The sequence below is a fragment of the Symphalangus syndactylus genome, chromosome 1 (genome assembly GCF_028878055.3).
Source record: "Symphalangus syndactylus isolate Jambi chromosome 1, NHGRI_mSymSyn1-v2.1_pri, whole genome shotgun sequence".
Classification (NCBI taxonomy): Eukaryota; Metazoa; Chordata; class Mammalia; order Primates; family Hylobatidae; genus Symphalangus; species Symphalangus syndactylus.
Window position 1 is genome coordinate 95485959 of NC_072423.2, and position 13249 is coordinate 95499207.

The 13249-nt window shown below is 52.8% G+C and overlaps 1 protein-coding gene across 5 annotated transcripts in view; it reads right to left on the reverse strand.

Moving 5' to 3' along the window:
- The window catches only part of SPTBN2 (spectrin beta, non-erythrocytic 2), a 43180-nt gene that overhangs the window by 16960 nt on the left and 12971 nt on the right, over nucleotides 1–13249 (reverse strand). For all 5 annotated transcript variants that reach the window (XM_055266761.2, XM_055266688.2, XM_055266801.2 and 2 more), the window contains 11 exons: nucleotides 12675–12848; nucleotides 11767–11858; nucleotides 11542–11622; nucleotides 11084–11199; nucleotides 8365–8477; nucleotides 8030–8217; nucleotides 6347–6464; nucleotides 5586–5744; nucleotides 4960–5262; nucleotides 3149–3302; nucleotides 2063–2933 (listed from right to left, as the gene is read on the reverse strand). In XM_055266761.2, coding sequence (XP_055122736.2) covers nucleotides 2063–2933; nucleotides 3149–3302; nucleotides 4960–5262; nucleotides 5586–5744; nucleotides 6347–6464; nucleotides 8030–8217; nucleotides 8365–8477; nucleotides 11084–11199; nucleotides 11542–11622; nucleotides 11767–11858; nucleotides 12675–12848 — 2369 coding nt within the window. The remainder of the gene's footprint in view (nucleotides 1–2062; nucleotides 2934–3148; nucleotides 3303–4959; nucleotides 5263–5585; nucleotides 5745–6346; nucleotides 6465–8029; nucleotides 8218–8364; nucleotides 8478–11083; nucleotides 11200–11541; nucleotides 11623–11766; nucleotides 11859–12674; nucleotides 12849–13249) is intronic.

The window sequence follows — 13249 nt, forward strand, 5'->3', positions numbered from 1 at the left end:
AAACAAGCAGAATAACTGTCATCACTAGAAATGCTCAAAAGATGGTGAAAGGTAAAGGTCAGGAACAGACACACAAGTCAAACTAGACCCTGGCATGGGGCCAACCCTTTATCAGATCCTCTCAGCCTCCTGGGACTTCACCCTTAGCTGCCTATCTGGGTCTCATCCCACTAATATGTGTTAGAAAATGAAGTAATAACCAAAAATATTTGTCTGGGTGATGAAAATGTGAAGGATAACTTCTTCCAGGGACATTTTATGTTTTGTTTTTGTTTTTGAGATGGAGTCTCGCTCTGTCACCCAGGCTGGAGCGTAGTGGTACAATCTCGACTCACTGCAACCTCCGCCTCCTGGGTTCAAGCAATTCTCTGCCTCAGCTTCCCGAGTAGCTGGGATTACAGGCGCCCGCCACCAAGCCTAGCTAATTTTTGTATTTTTAGTAGAGATGAGTGTTTCACTATCTTGGCCAGGCTGGTCTTGAACTCCTGACCTCATGATCCACCCGCCTTGGCCTCCCAAAGTGCTGGGATTACAGGCGTAAGCCACCTCGCCTGGCCAACATTTTATGTTCTAATAGGGCAGGGTCTGCAAATGTTTTCTGTAAAGGGCTTGATGGTAAATATTATAGGCTTTGTGAGCCATGCAGCTGCTGCGGCAACTATTCAGCCCTGCTGCTGTAGCCTGAAAGCAGCCATGGGCAATATGCAAAAGGGCGAGTGTAGCTCTGTTCCAATAAAACTTTATTTACAAAAACAGGCAGCAGCTGGATTTGGCCCAAGGGTTGCACTTTGTTAACCTCTACATTAGGATACCTTGAAAACTAAAAAAAATCTTTAATTACATTTTTATTTTTATTTATTTATTTTTTTGAGATAGGGTCTTACTCTGTCACCCAGGTTGGAGTGCAGTGGCACGATCTCAGCTCACTGCAGCCTCGACCTCTGGGCTCAAGCAATCCTCCTGCTTCAGCCTCCCCAGTAGCTGGGACTACAGGTGCCTGCCACCATGCCTGGCTAATTAAAAAAAAATTTTGTAGAGGTGGAGTCTCACTATGTTGCCCAGGCTGGTTATGAACTCTTAGACTCAAGTGATCCTCCTGCCTTGGCCTCCCAAAGTGCTGGGATTACAGGTGTGAGCCACCAGGCCTGACCTAATTACATTTTTTTAAACACCAGGAAATTTGATTACACATTGATCATAGATCATATCAAGAAATTCCTAATTTTGTTCTATGTGATAATGGTATTGTGGTTCTATAAAAAAAATTTAAGATTTATTATTGAATAAATGGTTTGAAGATTTATTCTGTAAATAAAGCTATTTTAGTGTCTCTGTCTAAAAGGTTTATAACTTCAAAGCCTCAGCTATTTTAAGTCCACACAGACACTTTAAAAATAATACATTGTAGGTTAGAATGCTTCCTCGTTTTTTTTTTTTTTTTTTTTGAGACAGAGTCTCGCTCTGTTGCCCAGGCTGGAGTGCAGTGGCGTGATCTCGGCTCACTGCAAGCTCCGCCTCCCGGGTTCATGCCTTCTCCTGCCTCAGCCTCCAGAGTAACTGGGACTACAGGCGCCTGCCACCGTGCCTGGCTAATTTTTTGTATTTTTAGTAGAGATGGGGTTTCACCATGTTGGCCACGATGGTCTCAATCTCCTGACCTTATGATCCACCCGCCTTGGCCTCCCAAAGTGCTGGGATTACAGGTGTGAGTCACCGCACCCTGCCGCTTCCTCGTATTTCTTAAAGGGCACACCCTGAAGAATGTAGGAGGGACGTGCTAATCTTGGGGATTTGCTTTTTAAAAGGGCAGAGAATCAAATAAAGCAAGATATTGGCAATGACTGAATCTGGGTGACGGGTGTAGAGGGGTTTGTGGTGAAATGTCTCTACTTGTGAGTATGGTTAACATTTTTTGTTAAAACTAGAAATGGACAACCATTAAGACTCAAAGGGGTGAGGCAGGCAGTTCATGGAGGGACTCACCACCCACATCCTGGCCCCCCCCACCTCCCCACCTCCCCGCCTCCCAAGGCCGGTCCCACTGGGAGCCTGAGGGGCCTACCTCTGCTGCACGACCTCCAGGTCCTCCAGGCGCTCAGGCAGGGCCAGCCCGTTGAGCCACTGCTCCTTCTCCTCCACCCAGAGCCCGCAGGCCCCGGCCTCGCTGAGCATGGTGTAGAGCGCCAGGGCTGCCTCCAGGGCCCGTGCTCGCTCGCCTGCCCGGGCCTGCAGCTCCTCATAGTGCCGCTCCAGGGTGGGCACCCGGCCTCGCACCTCAGGCGTGCAGCTCAGTGCGGGGGGCAGGGCTGCTGCCTGTTCCCTCAAGGCGTCCAGGGTTGGCCGGTGGCTTCGGATCTCCTCCTCCAGGGCCCGATGCTGCCTGGCTAGAGCCTGCGTGGAGAACTCGTCATGCCCCAGCTCAGGGCTGGACACCAGGCGCAGTGCGTCAACCAACCAGGCCTCCATGTCGTTTGCATCGGCCTGGAACTGGTAGAGGCTGGCGGCTTGGGCCAGCCGCTGGGCACGCTCCTCGGCCAGGGCCTCTAGCCGCTCCCACTGGGCTTGGAGCTCAGCTGCACGAGCAGAGGCCTGGCTTGCCCCAGGGTGACCCTCGGCCACCAACTGCTGGCCCTGCTCCAGGGTGAGCTTCAGGGGCCCCAGCCGGCCGCTCATCTCGCCCCGCAGGGCTGTGTGCTTGTTGAGCAGGCGGAGGGCACCGGTCAGGTCCCGGCCCGTGTCAGCTGAGGCCAGGAGGTGCTGCTGCTCCCGCACCCAGGCCTCAGCTTCGCCCACCTCCCAGAGGAAACGCCAAAGCCGCCGTGACTCCTCCAGCCGGGCCCGCCGCGCCGCTGCCAACTCGCACAGTGCCTCATAGCTCTGCTCTAGCTTGGCCACCCGCTCCGACACCAGCTGCGGGTCGCAAGGTCTATACTCTGAGAAAGTCACAGGAGAGGGTCAGAGCCTTAACCCAGCCCTCCGGCTGCTCCCTGCCACCACACTCTCTTGGACTTCCCTCCCTGGCTTTAGCTCAGTCACCATCGTTTGGCCACCATCTTTCCCGTCCCCAGGTTTCCCAACCCTTCCACCTCGGCTCTTGATGTGCCCCTTCCCAGCCCCTCCCTCTCCAGTGCCTTCGCTGACTTTTCACCTTTCCCTGGGTTGCAGAAGCGCAGGGCAGAGGCGCTGACGGCCCGCACCCTCTCGGCCTGCACGGCGATGTCTGCCTCCACCAGCTCATGCAGCTGCAGCAGGTCCTCCACTCCCGCTAGGTGCTTGCCCAGGTCCTGAGACTGCAGCCGGCCCTGCCAGGCACACATGGAGTGCGGATGCCCACCTGAGCACGCACGCGCTAACCTGGCTGCGTTTTCCTTCCAACTTCTCCACGGCTCCAGGTGTTGCACCCAGGTGAGAACCTGCTTGTTCACACACACTGAGATACTCCAGTTCTGCCCTGGCACCCCGACCTCCTTATCCCGAACTCCCCTGCTGTGGAACAATGTTCTAACTAACTCCTGCTCTTGGAAGCTTTGCTGTGACTAATCTTCTCAGCCTCAGAATCATCGACACCCTCCTGTCACCACCGCTCCACCCCAGCACCCAGCAGCCTTCCTTCCACATCTCTCCCCAATCCACCCTCCTGGCCGCTGCCTGCCTGGAAGATGGCAGCAATCTCTAACAGGTCTCGCTATCATGCTGCCTGCCCACAGGCATTCTTCAGAGTAGCCAAAGTGACTTTTTTACAAACGTAAGGTACAATCAAGTCTCTCCCCCCCTCAAAACCTTCTAATAACTTTATTTATTTATTTATTTTGAGATGGAGTCTCGCTCCTGTAGTGCAGGCTGGAGTGCAGTAGCACAATCTCGGCTCACTGCAACCTCCACCTCCTGGGTCCAAGCGATTCTCTTTCCTCAGCCTCCTGAGTAGCTGGGATTACAGGCGTGTACCACCACGCGCGGCTAATTTTTGTATTTTTAGTAGAGATGGGGTTTCGCCATGTTAGCCAGGCTGGTCTCGGACTCCTGACCTCAGGTGATCCACCCACCTCGGCCTCCCAAAGTCTTAGGATTACAGGTGTGAGCCACCTTGCCTAGCTGCATTTTTCTTTTTTTTGACTGAGTCTTGCTCTATCACCTAGGCTGGAGTGCAGTGGTGCGATCTTGGCTCACTACAACCTCCGCCTCCTGGGTTCAAGCGATTCTGCTGTCTCAGCCTCCTGAGTAGCTGGGACTACAGGCGCATGCCACCGCACCTGGTTAATTTCTGTATTTTTATAGAGATGGGGTTTCACCATGTTGGCCAGGCTGGTCTTGAACTCCTGACCTCAAGTGATCTGCCCGCCTTGGCCTCCCAAAGAGCTGGGATTACAGGCGTGAGCCACTGCGCCTGGACCCTTCAAATCACTTTAAAGGATCCATGTTACTTTGAATAAAATCCAAACTCCCTAACCAGGCCTGTAAGGCCCTAGTGGGCTGGCCGTGCCCTCCCAAATCTGTCCACGGCCCCCACTCCTCATGCTCACAGCCCACCAGCCTTCCTTCTGATCCTGAACACACCATGCTGATTCAGGCCGAGGGCCTGTGCCGGCTGTTCCTTCTGCCCGGAACGTTCTCTCCTGAGAGCTCTCTGTGCTGGCTCTTGGCACTATTCTGGTCATTTTCTCAGAGGCCTTGTCTGACCAGCCCCTCACACCACCCTGTTCCAGTTTCATCAGTGGTTTTATGGCCCCTGCTCTTTTGTTTATGGAAAGTTCCGTGCGTTTTGTCATCAGCCTCCTCCATCTGGAACACGAACCCCATGCGGACAGGGCCCTGTTTACTTTGTTCCCTGCAACTGGGGACAGGGCCCTGTGCTGGTTCACGCTCCACAGATATCGACCGAGCAGACGGGTGAACGCACCCGCTGTGGGGCCCCCTCGACTCTTGATCATCCGTACCCCACCCAGCATGCCTCACTGGTACCTTCATCTCTTCCATCCAGTCCATGAGGTAGAGCAGGTCCTGGAACACCTTCTGCAGCTCCAGGTTGAGGAGGAGCCGCTCCCGTCGGGCGGCCACCATCTGCCGCAAGAAGTCCCAGAGCCGTGCCACGTTGTGCTGCCGAGCGGCGATGCGCTTGATGTCATGGTAGCGCTCGGCGGCCAGCTCTGCAGCCACGGCGTCCACCGCCTGCACCCGGCCACTGTAGGCCACGATGTCCGTCTCAATGGCTTCGTGCTTCCGTACTGCTGCCTCGACAGCTGCCAGCTCCAGCCCAAAGTTGTCCTGTGTCACGGGCAGGGAGAAGAGGTGTGGGGACCAAGGGACAGTGCCTCTGCCTGCTCCTCTGTCCTGCAGGGCACTTGGGCTGCAAGATCCCAGATCCATGCGGTGGCTCTAAGTTCCCTCCCTATCCCACCCCCATCCTGTGTCACCAACCCTCTCTCCTGTCCCAGCCTCTGGCCCCTGGCTCCCGGACCTCTAGGCCTTTTTACCCAGGTGACGGATTTTGTGGTTCATTGTCTCTCCACCCCACGGGGCTTCTTATCCACCCCTGTCTCTCTCCCAGTTCTGACCAGCCTAAGCATCCTAGGAGCCTCAAGTCCTACCTGGGACACGAGACGCTGGTTCTCACTGAGCCAGGTCTCCCGCATAGCAGCCTTGCGGTCGAAGCGGGCGGCCAGCTGCTCCAGCTTCTCCTGGCGGATGAGCTCGGTGCGCAGGGCCAGCTCACGCTCGTGCTCCGCCTTCTCCAGCCGCTCCCAAGCCTGTGGGGTGGGGACAGGGTTAGTGGAAGGGACAGGGCAGGGAGGGCTCAGTGGGGCTGGAGGCACATGGTAAGTCCCACGGAAGCTTGGTCTGGTGGATCCGTGGAATGCAGTGGGTGAGATGGCTGGGCGTGGAAACAGGAAAGAGGGCAGCGCTGGGAGTCTGTGAAGCCATGTAGAAGCTTCTGGAAAAGGACTGGAGGGAGCAGAAACAGTGGAAACCATCTGATTCCTTTGTATTGGCAGGACTGTGTGCAAACCTTATTTTTACTTTTAGTAATCTTACAATATTGTGAAAAAAATAAAAGAAGGGATAGTAAGTTGGGGACAAGTTTAATAAGCTGAGGGACTTGGGGCATAATTTCCTTATGTGACCTTGTATGGAGAGTCAGACAAAGGGACAGGGAGCCTTGTGCCTGAGAGGATGGGACAATCACATCTGGCACAGTGTGGGCAGCTGGGCAGAGTGCTCGAGTTTCCAGTTGGGGCAGCAGATAGTAGAACTTGGTGAAGGTCGAGATGGCCCTGGGTTTGGGGATGTGTGCAAGGTGTCTGGGCTAGGGGCTGCCCTGAGGGTGGGTAGCCTGTGGGCAGCCACGGACCTTGTTGATGTCCGAGATGAGCCGGCCCTCGCGGGGTGTGTAGACCTTCTGGTTGTTGGCCCGAAGCTTGCTCTGGATGGTGAAGAGCAGCACTTCCAAGTTCCCTTTCTCGGTAAACCTGAGGCAGGAGGCCGGGTTGGGGTCAGAATTAAAGCCCACGAGGGTCACAGGGACTCTTTACTCTTCCAAATGGGTGTCCTGTGTTGCTTTTCTTCTTACAAAAGCAACATAAACTCTTTATGTGGAAGCCAGAAAATACGGGCTAACCAAAACAACATCATTTTATTTTATTTTGAGACAGAGTCTTGCTTTGTCACCCAGGCTGGAGTGCAGTGGTCCGATTTGCGCTCACTGCAACCTCTGCCTCCCGGGTTCAAGCCAATCTCTTGCCTGAGCCTCCCAAGTAGCTGGGATTACAGGCGTGCACCGCCACACCTGGCTAATTTATGTATTTTTAGTAGAGACGGGATTTCACCATGCTGGCCAGGCTGGTCTCAAACTCCTGACCTCAAGTGATCCACCTGCCTCAGCCTCCCAAAGTGCTGGGATTACAGGCGTGAGCCACGGTGCCCAGCCGAAATAATTCTTTTATAACCTATTTCCCCGCTTATTTTTCATGAACATCTTTCCATGTCAATAAATGCATTTCTTTAATATTATTTTCAGTGGCTGCCCATGACTTATTTTTCTTTTCTGGTGGTTGTGTTGATGAACATCCTTGAAGCTACATCTTTGTTTAATGTCCAGAAGACGACTTTCTAGGTTAAAGGGTACACCTTAAATCATTCCCTGGAATGTATAGAAACAATCGTCTTCTGGACTAATATTAGTTTCAGAGCTGATATATATTAACTCCAAAAGAACTCCATGACAACATAAACACAGACGTTTTGGCAGGTACTGAACAGAATTGCCTAACAGCAGTCACATACTTGGAACAGTTAATTGCTAAAATATTGAAATGATAAGAACCTCTGCAATTCTCACATTACCAGCCACACCCACATTGCCAGCTGTGACCTGCCTGTCAGGTCCAGTCCCCTCTATCCTATGCTGGGATTGGGTTGCCATGACACCTGATCAGTAATCTTATCTGATGGATTGCACTGACTCAACACATCATAGCAATCATTTCCACAGCATGTTTGTTTGTTTGTTTTTTGAGATGGAGTCTTGCTCTGTCACCCAGGCTGGAGTGCAGTGGCATGATCTCGGCTCACTGCAACCTCTGCCTCCCGGGTTCAGGTGGTTCTCCTGCCTCAGCCTCCCGAGTAGCTGTGATGACAGGCGTGTGCCACCAAGCCCAGCTAATTTTTTTGTATTTTTAGTAGAGACAGGGTTTCACCATGTTGGCCAGGCTGGTCTCAAACTCCCGACCTCAGTAGAGACGGGGTTTCACCATGTGGGCCAGACCGGTCTCGGTGATCCGCCCACCTTGGCCTCCCAAAGTGCTGGGATTACAGGCGTGAGCCACCATGCCCGGCCCACAGCATGATTTTTAAAAACGGCTAATCATTAAAAAAATTTATTTTGTATCAGCTATGTTGTTTGGATGCTTCTGGCGCGGGAAATCTCCACTGCATTTACGTACTGCCAAATTTCCCTCCCTGAAGGCTATGCTAATTTAGGCTTCCTCTCGTGGGAACACAGCTCAGATAAGGGTGGGGCCCCAGGGACACCTACTTGGGCGGCTTCTCCACGGTGCGGTAGGAGTTGAAGGACTGCAGCTGGTTCTGGACCCCGCTCAGGGAGTTGGCCAACTGCCGGTCATTGAGGGTCACAATTGTTTGCTCGATCCACTGCAGCAGCTCCGAGGCCAGGGACTCGTACTTCTCCACCAGGCGCTCTGCCTCCATGGCATGGTCCAGCACCTGGGAGGCAGAAGACAGGGACATGACAGTCCCAGCCACAGGGTCCCTGGCCCAGTCCTGCAGCTCCACCCTGCCCTTGCACTGGGGGAGTAAGACCCCTCAGCCGGGCCTCCTCTGGCCTTTATGCCTACTGCCCATGGACAGTACCTTGCCAATTCTCTTGCCTTCCACAGCCAGGGCCTTCATCTTGGAGAAGTAATGGTAGTAAGTAGCCACATAGGTAATGATTGACTTCTCATCTGGCTGGTCCACATTCACATCTGCAAGAGAGGACCATTTGGGTCAGGCCTCCCAAAAGTTCATCCATAACTTGCATCGCTTACCCCAAACCCTGGGCCTGCCCAGTCCTCCAAGGCTGACATCTCTCCATCTCCTTTTAGAGCAAAATGACAACTCAGCCATTCAAATGAAAAGGGCACCAAAAAAGCTCATCTTTTTTTCCCCTTCTCCTGGAAACAAGAAGTGCCCTCCAAGGAGAGCACAAACTCCAGAAGCACAAGGAGGCTTTTACCCAGAGTTCCCCGTGGAGACCAAAATTAGTTGTTTGGGGAAGAAAAGCAAGAAAAGAAACAGCATTGCTATGTGGGGATGGATCATGGACTTTTAGGCTGGAATAATGTCTAAGAAGTCAATGGATTGAGGGGCAGCGGGATGGAAGGCATGAACTAAGCCTCCTGAACCTAGGATGCTCAGAGTGATGGGCCCTGTGATCCCTGCAGCTCAGTGGGGACAGAGGCCAGCTCTCAGCACCATCTCCAGGTGTGATCACACCATTTCTAACCTCAATCCTAAAGCTCAGCTGTGGGCCCAAGGAGGGGAATGTCTTTCAAGCCGAATTGGCTTCCAGCGCCCAACTGAGGCTGACCATAACTTGAAATCTGTGGGTTCTCTTAAATAGGCCAGATTTTATCCTAAAGGTAAGACTATGAGACCAGAAGCCTCTTGCCTATTTCTGGAAACACATGGGCAGGCAGGAGCCACTGAAGTCATCTCAGAAAGTTACAGAATGCTTAGCTTTATTTCCAGGTTCTGAATTACAGCCATGCTGCCCAGAGGCTCTCCAAGGAGCACTGCATGAAGCCTACGACTGTTGCTAGCTCGCTGACACTTGTCATTCTGCAGTAAAAGGGCCCAGGTGATAGGGCTACAGGTAGAATGGAAAACAGGGAGAAAATGGTCAAGACCAGTGAACATCCACCCACTGAACTTAAGGAGCACCTCCAGCAGGGGAGTCACTGGGCCTTTCTCTCCTCCCTGTTCTGGTTGCACCAAGATTGGTCTCTGCTTTCCCAGAGGCAGCGGAGGAAACAGGCTCTGGAGCCAGGCTGCCTGAATGCCAGTCTCAGCTCCATCTGCCAGAGGACCTGGGCAAGTTGCTTACCCATTATATGCCCCCATCTTCTCTTCCATAAACTGAGGATAACAACAGTACTGATTTCAAAGGGGTGTTGTGAAGATTAAAGCACGTCAAGCGCAGAACCAGGTACCAAATAAGAGCCCAATCGCAGTCGGGTGCGGGGGCTCACACCTGTTATCTCAGTACATTGGGAGGCCGAGGTGGGCGGATCACGAGGTCAGAAGTTAGAGACCAGCCTGACCAACATGGTGAAACCCCGTCTCTACTAAAAATACAAAAATTAGCCGGGCGTGGTAGGATGCGCCTGTAATCCCAGCTACTCAGGAGACTGAGGCAGGAGAATTGCTTGAACCCAGGAGGCGGAGGTTGCAGTGAGCCGAGATCGCGCCATTGCACTCCGGTCTGGGCAACAGAGCGAGACTCTGTCTCAAAAAAAAAAAAAAAAGAGCCCAGTCGCTGTTACTGATCTCATCGATCTCATCGGCATTATGACCAGAACCACAGGAACCAATCAGCAAGGTCGGCTGACCACAGGCCAGTTCTGGGTGAGAGCAGAAGGTCATGCAGCTTAATTTTTTTTTCTTAAAAATTTGTTTTAAAAAAATAGAGACAGGTCTCGCTGTTGCCCAGGCTGGAGTACAGTGGCTATTGACAGGTGTGATCCCACTACTGATCAGTGTGGGAGTTTTGACCTGTTCCATTCTGACCTGGGCCGGTTCAGTCCTCCTTAGGTAACCTGGTGGTCCCCTGCTCCCAGGAGGTCACCAGTGCTGAACTTAGTGTGGATACCCAATCAGCATAACCCACTGCAGCCTAGAACTCCTGGGCTCAAGTGATCCTCTCGCCTCAGCCTCCCTAGCAGCTAGGACTATAGGCAGGTACCACTGTGGCCAGCAACATGTAGCTTAATTTAGAATCCTAGAATTTTAGAAGAGCCCTTAGAGACCAATTCTCTCTTTTAAGACATGAGGAAACTGAGCCACAGAGAGACCAGCCACTGGCTATATGTCACGGAGCTCCTCTGTGCTCTGTCTGGCACACAACCCACAGCCCAGGGCTCTTTCTGTCACTGGGCTGCTTTTCTTCCTACCTAGTCTTTTGTTAAAAAAAAAACTGAGAAATAATTGTCATACCATAAAATTCACCCTTTTAATGTATATAATTCAGTGGTTTTCAGTGTAAAGATATATATTTTTGGGGGCGAGGGCGAGGTAGTCATGGGGTCTCACTATGTTGCCCAGGATGGTACCAAACTCCTGGGCTCAAGTGATCCTCCCGCCTTGGCCTCCCAAAGTGCTGGGTGTGAGCAACCACGTGTTTTTCAGTATATTTACAAGGTTGTGTAACCATCACCACTTTCTAATTCCAGAACATTCTCTTCCCCCACCAAAGAAGCCCCTGTATCGGTTGGTGGTTACTCCATGTCTTCCCCCTCCGCAGCCCCTGGCAACCACTGGTCCACCTCCTGTCTCTACCCTACACCTCTTTTTCACATAGCTCTGGCCCCACCTTCGGGATCCAGCAGCTTGGTAAGTCCCAGTTCCTTTTCAGCCAGATTGAATGCATTCTGCAGATTATAGTGTGCATTACACTTCTTCAGAGACTCAAAATCCAGCAGGTCTGGCCTGGGTGGGGAAGAAAGACAGAAGGGATCAGAAACATGTGAGATCTTAAAGAGGAAGAGGAAACCCACACCAATCTTTATCCCTAAGTCACCGACCCAATTTTGTCCAGAAGTAGGCATCCCAAACCCACACTGCTGCTCACAGCCCCTCCCCATACTGCCTCCCCTGCTTCCCATCACAAGTGCTCTGTGCAGCCCTGCACCCCCATGTTCTGGTTCTGCTCCGAGTGCTATTCCTTCCTTCTGACTGCTGTGCAGCTCGTCTCTTCTCTGTCTCCACATGTGCACCCCAGGTCATTAGCCAAGCCAGCTGCTCTGCTGCGTGCTAACCCCATCTTCTCACCGGTGTTTATGCACAATGGCGTTGAAGGCTAGTCCATCTCTCCAGCTGGTGGTGAAGTTGTGCACATTGACGTTGGGATAACTATAAACAGAGATTCAGAAAATGGTGACTAGGGCTGAGCCCTGGTCAATGACTCCAGGACAGTCACCAGCTCATGGTTCCTGGAGCCCAGCACAGCCTGGGGGTCACTGACCCTCCAGTGCCACACGCCCAGGGTGTCCTCACCCTGCAGTCTTCATCTGGCACCACAGAAGCAGGGCATCCTTGGCTGACTTCTTCTCCTTGTTGTCTTCTGTCTCCACACTGATGTCTTGGATCTAGGAAGGAAGCAAGCAGGGCCCTCACTCCCTGGACAGGAACTCCTGGTGTTATCAGAGATGCTCAGATAAATGGCAGGAGACCGCTCTTTAGACTGTGGTAAAGGGGTGGACAGGCATAGCCTGAGGTCCTTTCAACCTAGGCCAGGGACCACAAAACACTGGGAGCAAGGGATTTGAGGCAGCAGATTAGGGTAGGATGCTGAAGAATCGGTGTGTCTCTGAGTGGAGGGTGCTGGTCCCTCCAGGTGGGGAACTGCAGGCAGAAGAGTGAACATTTTCTGAGAGCTGACTCTCCAAGGTCTCTAAAAGTTGGCTCTCCAAGGAGAAGCCGACAGAACCCGGGAAGGAAGGGGGTGATCAGGAACGCTGTGATGGCATGAGGACACTGGGGCGTGGGAAGGAGGAGGGTGACGTTCCACTGGGGGAGACAGGCAGAGTTTATGGCAGGGGATTGGTGCCAGTGACCAGACCCTCTAGAAGTTCCCAAATCCCTTGAGGTGAAGGACCAGTTGGTAAAACTTCTAGTCCCTTGTGGATCAACCTGTGGTCCTGGTCCTATTGCACATGACCAATACACAGACCAGCACACAAGGAACTTGCCACAGGGGTTTGACATTCACCCAAGCTGGTTTCTACCCTGCTGAAGGAGGGGAGTCCACTGATCCGGTGCTTGGATAGCACCGCAATGGCAGCTGCTACATAAGGTTCTAAATCATCCATCTTTGTGTTTGTTGTGTCATGGGCCAGCAGGAATGGTTTGCAGTGAAGAACCAGGGCAGGAACCACACTCTGTGTGACAGTGTGCTGGGGTACCTGGAATCGAAGGATGATGGTCCAGACCAGCCCAAGGGTCAGTCGGTGGTTTCCGTCCACAATGTCATGGGAGCCCATGTTTTCCAAGTGCACTTTCTGCTCCTTGAGGAACTGCAGTGCCTTGTCTACGTTCTCCAGGCAGTGTATCCTCATGCGGCCCTTTGTGGGCTTTGGCTGTGGAGGGACGGGGGCAAAATGGCACGGGACTGTGGGCTTCCACCTTCTTCCCCAGCCTTCGCAGGGCCCGGCTTTGCACACCTTCCCCATGACCTACCTCAGGAACACGGGCACAGCCCCAGGGCTGGAGCCAAAGCTGAGGTTACAGATGAGGCTTGGGCAGATTAAGATTCCCAAGGGAATTAACTGCACCCAGAGTAGGTGGGAAAAGAAATGTTTTCAATGGGGCCACTGTTCTTGTCTCCACGAAGCAATGCTCCTATGTAATCTAAGTGGCAAAGGTGCTCGAAACGAAACCATCCTCTGAGCAGAGGGAGCCACTGCTTCCTGCCCTGTGCCATCACTCTCTCTGAGGGCTGTTCTTCCAGCTGGTCCCCTTGGACACTTTTCTGAGCTCC